This window comes from Vombatus ursinus, unplaced genomic scaffold, assembly GCF_900497805.2.
Source record: "Vombatus ursinus unplaced genomic scaffold, bare-nosed wombat genome assembly UNPS02012515.1, whole genome shotgun sequence".
Classification (NCBI taxonomy): Eukaryota; Metazoa; Chordata; class Mammalia; order Diprotodontia; family Vombatidae; genus Vombatus; species Vombatus ursinus.
This window is the reverse complement of record NW_020952293.1, coordinates 2,024,755-2,030,754: the sequence shown is the minus strand read 5'-3', so window position 1 is coordinate 2,030,754 and position 6,000 is coordinate 2,024,755. Positions and strand designations below refer to the sequence as shown.

General features: G+C 44.6%; 1 protein-coding gene across 1 annotated transcript in view; it reads right to left on the bottom strand.

The window, feature by feature from the left end:
• HYDIN (HYDIN axonemal central pair apparatus protein) overlaps window positions 1-6,000 on the bottom strand; it is a 470,364-nt gene that overhangs the window by 31,891 nt on the left and 432,473 nt on the right. The window contains exons 74-76 of the mRNA XM_027857914.1: window positions 5,662-5,869; window positions 2,965-3,186; window positions 1,541-1,710 (exon numbers count right to left, since the gene is read on the bottom strand). Coding sequence (XP_027713715.1) covers window positions 1,541-1,710; window positions 2,965-3,186; window positions 5,662-5,869 — 600 coding nt within the window. The remainder of the gene's footprint in view (window positions 1-1,540; window positions 1,711-2,964; window positions 3,187-5,661; window positions 5,870-6,000) is intronic.

The following is a 6,000-nucleotide window of genomic DNA, read 5'->3' as shown; positions in this document are numbered from 1 at the left end:
TCTCTCTCTCTCTCTCTCTCTCTCTCTCTCTCTCTCTCTCTCTCTTTTTTAGGCAATTGGGGTTAAGTGACTTGCCCATGGTCACACAGTTAGTAAGTGTCAAATGTTTGGTCTGAGGCCGGATTTGAACTCAGGACCTCCTGACTTCAGGGCCGGTGCTCTATCCACTGCGCCACCTAGCTGTCCGTATTATCTCTCGTCATAAGCTTATTCAAATAGGCACCTCTGGGTTCTTTATAGAAATTATTCTGGCCCTCTTCAAGTAGATTTGTAATTATGTTATTCCATGATGATCTCTAAGGAGATTCCATTATTTACCTTGATAGCTCATCTCTGAGCTTTGTAACATTATATTTAGGGAATTATTCTTTATATAAGCGTAGCTTTCTATACCTAGAAGGGAGATCTTGGAAGGTAATCTTATCCATCATGCTCTATTTCCAGGCAGTTAAATTTCACCATTAGACTGTATATCTCTAGACTAGCATTTCTTAACCTATTTGGGTCTCAGGATTTTTACTCTTTTAGGGACCCCAAAGAGCTTTTGTTTATGTGGGTTATATTCAATAATATTTGCCGTGTTAGAAATTAAAGCCTCTTAGTATGATTATGAAAATAGTTTGACCTTGCAGACCTTTGAAAGGGTCTCAGAGATGACTCCTCTTTAAACACTGTGTCTCTAGGTTTAAATAAGTGGGGCAAGTCAATAGAAGGGCAAGGTCTGAAAGGACTAAAATAAACCATAGGTAAGTGAGTAATTAGAACTCATTGTAATGACTCACTATTCTCCTATGACACTTCAGGTTTCTGATGAGTGTGGCAATACTACCACTGCGGTCCTAGCAATGACAATAATGATACTTTGATGCATTTTCATAGTTAATGTGAGAAAGGCCTGTTTATTTTACTCCGCCATCTTAGCTCTGTCCCCTATTTTAGAGAAACATTTTTTCAGACCCAGAATATTTGTTGAATTTATCAGCAAGGTTGATATAGCACATTTCTGATACTGGTGAGGAAGGATATCCACTGAGACGTCATCATCTTTTTTTTTTTTAAAGCATTTTTTTTTTCATTTGGTTAGGCAATGGGGTTAAGTGACTTGCCCAGGGTCACACAGCTAGTGTTAAGTGTCTAAGGCCGGATTTGAACTCGGGTCCTCCTGAATCCAGGGCCGGTGCTCTATCCACTGCGTCACCTAGCTGCCCCGAGAAGTCATCATCTTAAGGGAACTCATTTAAAATCTCTATTATCATCAAAGTCTGCAAATGAGAAGTTTTTAAAGCACTTTTTCAGTGTGTTGGTATAATTATGTCCATTAATTACATGGGTATTCTGAACAAAAGGAGATGAATTCAGAGTCACATAGTGAGTAATAGAAGAGACCAAGTAAGGCCAGAATCTCTGATCCTACCAGGGTTTGATTTTCCCCCCTTCATATTTCCTTTCCATCTAATCATGCTAGATGTTCATCTAAATAGAGTCCAAATGGTCAATAAAGAAATAACCCATGCATGTTCACCCTGGGAAGTGTGGTTACCTGATAGGTTTCTCCTCATTGTTAGTGATGACAAGGATCTGTTTGTATGTGGGCATCCCGGGTAAGTAGATGAAGCAGGTCCCAAAGTTGTACCTGGTGAAGGAGAACTGGATGGCTGGAGTCACTGATGAGCCCATGAGGATGCAGGTGTATGTGGGACCATAATTGATCTGTGAGAAGGAAGTTAGAAAAGGAAGAGCATCTTAGGTGGGAAACAGAATAAATAGGGATGGACTCAGGGACACACACACACACACACACACACACATATAACTAGGCAAAATGCCATTCTGGCCAATGCTCTGTATAGACAAATTTACTGTAGACAAGTATGTTCTACCATGCAGCGGCCAGCCTTCTGGATGAGGCTCTCCAAACATGGCAAGGCTGACCTTCAGATGACAGGAACAAACTCAGCCTTTTTAGCTTGGCAAGATCCACCAAATTGTGGGCCCCATCAGCATGAATCCTTGGAGAACCCAGGGTTATCTCTATGCCTTGACAAGGCATTGGGGGAGGACCTTGGCTGGGCGTTGCACATATGGTAGGTGCTTAATGTTTACTGAATTGAATTTTTAAACCTATTGTTGGTATCTCCATTTGTTAGAATGACTCATGGTTGATCCAAGCATTTCCTTTGGACCACATATAACGTCCGATGTTTTGCGCAGTGGCTAACAATGATATGAATTCACAGGAGTTGCCCCCGGATAGCACGCCAGGAGCTCCTGAAAGATGATTAGGTGTCACCATCTTTACCCTTCACAGATAGGCAGGGAGATCCTCTTACTGGATGGATGCCAAGAGCTCCCAATATGGTACCTAATACAACTGAGATCAGTGCAGCCCATTCCCGTTGGGTTTGCACCTGGTTCTGGGACAGACTGACATTGCTCCTAGGTTTAGAGGGGCTGATTTTTGTCACTAGTTCAGAGCCCTTCTGCCAATACTTGCTCTTGACATAAAAAGATAACACCTGTAGACTAGGATGCTGGGTTGCATCCAACCAATGAACATTTCTTGAGTTCTTATTACGGTCAAGGCCTTGGGCAAAGCACTGTGAGGGGCTAAAAGAAGTGCAAAATATGGTCTCTGATTTTAAGCAGCTTTTAGTTCTGTCTGGAGAAAGAAGACCAGTCCATGCAAAAGATAAATAACAATCTATGAGCCAGTATGTTACAGAATCGGAGTGGAACACTAGAAAAGAACATTGGAGTCAAAGGGTCTGAGTTCAAATCCCACTTCTGTGTGACTTTGGGCATCTCTCTCCAGGCCCGTCCCCTCATCTTTAAAACGAGGGGCCTGGAGTAGATGGTTCCTGCGGTCTCGTCCAGCTCTGTCTACCGTCTATGATAGGTGCCAACTGAGTAGGCGACCGAGGGGCTGAATCATCCCAGAGCCTGGAGAAGTCAAAGTCATCTTACCTTGAGTCTGAGTTCCACACCCTTTACAAAACACTTCTTCAGAGGGCAGAAAGCTAGGGAGGCTGGGACGCTCTGCCCGGCCTCAACCACCGTCTCACTGGGCGAGAAAGTAAAATATTGCTGCAGGGCTTTGGGACCATCAAATTCAGACAGGACGCTAAAGTTGAATTTGCCGAGATTAATCAAGGTGAACTCACACTTCACGCTTTCATTTATTTCTACCTGGAACGCAGACGAGAGGCCACATTGAGTGAAGAAATACCTAGCTGAGTGCCATGCCATGCCAAGGAGTCAAGAAATGGCATCTGGCCGGCAAGAACAAGATCCTTGTTTAAGGACATCTGATTGTCTCATCTACTTGGGGCTTTTGGCCCCAGGGAATCTAGGAGGGAGGCCGGCAACATGCTGTTGGAAGCTTCTGGTATCTTCCAGGGCACCAGTGGTTAGATACCCTGGACAAGGTGGGAGAAACACTTGTGCTCATATCCTTCTTTCGGGAATTGAAGCTACATCTTGTATCATCCAAATGTGTACCTCCCTAAATGCCTTTCCATACTAATAGCCCACCTTCTGGTAGCCATGGGTCTCTAGGACGCTGGTATTATCTAGGCTTTATTTCATTCAGATGTTAGAAATAGCAGATTCCAGCTGTTCTGCATTTACAAGGCAGTTGGGGAGGGGGTGTGGTGGGTAGAGTGCTGGGCCTGGAGTCAGGAGGACCTGAGTTCAAATTCGTCCTCAGCCATTTACTAGCTAAGACCCTGGACAAATCACTTAACATGCCTCAGTTTCCTCATTTGTAAAGTGGGGATAATAATACTACTTACCTCCCAGGGTTATTTGTGAAGATCCAATGAAATAATGTTTGTAAAGTACTTAGTGCAGTGCCTGGTGTACAGTAGGCACTATATAAATGCTTTGTTGTTACTTCGTTATTTTCAGTTGTGTCCGTGACCTCATTTGCGCTATTCTTGGCAAAGTTACTGGTATGGCTTGCCATTTCCTTCTTTGGCTCATTTTATAGATGAGGAAACTGAGGCAAACAGGGTGAAGTGACTTCCCCAGGGTCACACAGCTAGTAAGTGTTTGAGGCCAGATTTGAACTCTGGTTTTCCTGACCCCAGGTCCAGTGCTCTATCCACCTAGCTATCACATATATAAATGTAAGTTGCTTATTCTTATTCTTATTCTTATTCTTATTATCATTACAATCCAATCAGCTTGGAAATAAGATTCTCAGCAGAATGACCTTTTCCCAGTAACCAGAGTTTTGGGTATAAGCCAAGTGCTAAACCTTGAATTCTTTTCCGATTCTCTGGATATGAAACAATCTCTAACAAGGGAGATATGCTTAAGGTACAGAAAGAGGTGTTTTGTACACTATCATGATGTGAGAATAACTACATCCAAAAAGAAAAAAAAGACTGGGAAGTTCTGCTTTTCAACCATAGAATGTCAGTGGTGAGTGGAAAAGAAGCCACACAACCTCGGGTTGAGAATTTCAAAAAATGGGTTCAGATCCTAGCTCGGGCACTTACAGCAGCCTCTGTGATAGGGTGCATGCCCTTCGGCCTCTCTGCCTCCCCAAAGTTTTCTTCTCTGGAAAATGAGGCAGCTGTCTAGCTGATCTCTAGGTTTCCTTTCAGTTCTAAATCCTATAAGTTTATAGAGTGAAAATTTGACCTATTACAGATGAGGAAACAAGGCCCAGAGTGGGCAGGTGAATTCCCTAAGTCACCCAGCGAATTAGGAGCAGAGGTGTAACCAGAACCCAATTCTCTTGCTTCTCAATTCCTTTCCATTTCCCTTTCTCCTCCCCTCCCCTCCCCTTTCCTCTCCCTCTCTCTCCCCTTTCCCCTCCCCTTCTTCTTCCCACTCCTCCCCTTCCCCCTTCCTCCCTCCCTCCATTCCTTTCCTCCTTCCTTCCCACCCTTCCCTCCTTCCCTCCCTCCTTCCTTCCTTCCCTCCTTCCTTCCTTCTTCCCTTCCTTCCATCCTTCCATCCTTCCTCCCTCCTTCCCTCCATCCCTTCCTTCTGTCCTCCTTGGTTGGAAGTGCAGGGACTACTCACCACCCAACCCCGCTTTGATCTGCTCTAGAACTTTGACTTGCTGTATTTCTGACATGGACTAGCTCACCCCTCGTTGGGCAACCCGGTGATCCCCCAGCTCCCCAGGCTTCACCATATTAATGCTCATCTTAGTATGCACACTGGATTGGCTTAGCCCACTGTAATACAGAAGTCCTGAGCCTGAGAGATCAACCAGCCTGATCCTCTCTTGCTGCCACACTTGGCTCAGCGCTCTTTTCAGAAGTGAGGATTCTCCCTGGGGTGAGACCCTCAGGGATGATATGGCACATGGACATGCCTGAACAGACAGGGCAGGTCATGTTTAGTATATTTTACCAGAGACACTGGAGAATTATGAAAATGGGCATACAATCCTTATCATATGGAGTTAATTAGCTGATAGTCTAGTAGGTCTATTAATTCTTCAGATTCAGGCACTTGGGTTGAGTGTCCGCCCAAAGGCTTAGTCTTCTGAGAGCACACTGCACTTTGGGCTACCTTTGAGTATTTTAGAGGGCATATTGATTTTGTTAATATCCCTGTTCTAGACAAGCACGGGTTTCTGGCAGGTCTCCCATGGGAATGAATGATGGGGATATTCCCGTGTCCTTATCCCCACCTCCTCACCTCATAGAAGCTGATGACGTTGGGCTGGAGGGGATTCAAATTGAACACGGAACCGTCACTTTCTTTGCACTTGATCTCCACCTTCATACTGTAGCCCTCAGCTTTGACATTTAAGGTCAGAGGTTGGGCTTTCCTTTTCACGTGGCAGATGAGAGTAAAGTTCACTTCTCCTTCGCACTTTGGGGTGAAGTAAATATCGATGGGTAGCCTGGTTGGAGAACAAATTTGCAGGTTGGTTGACTGTACCAACAAGTTGGCCACATGTCAGAAGTCCTGAGCAGTGGGGATTGGCAGATACATTGCTACCTCATCCCAGGTCGGAATCAGGCTGCAAGGCAA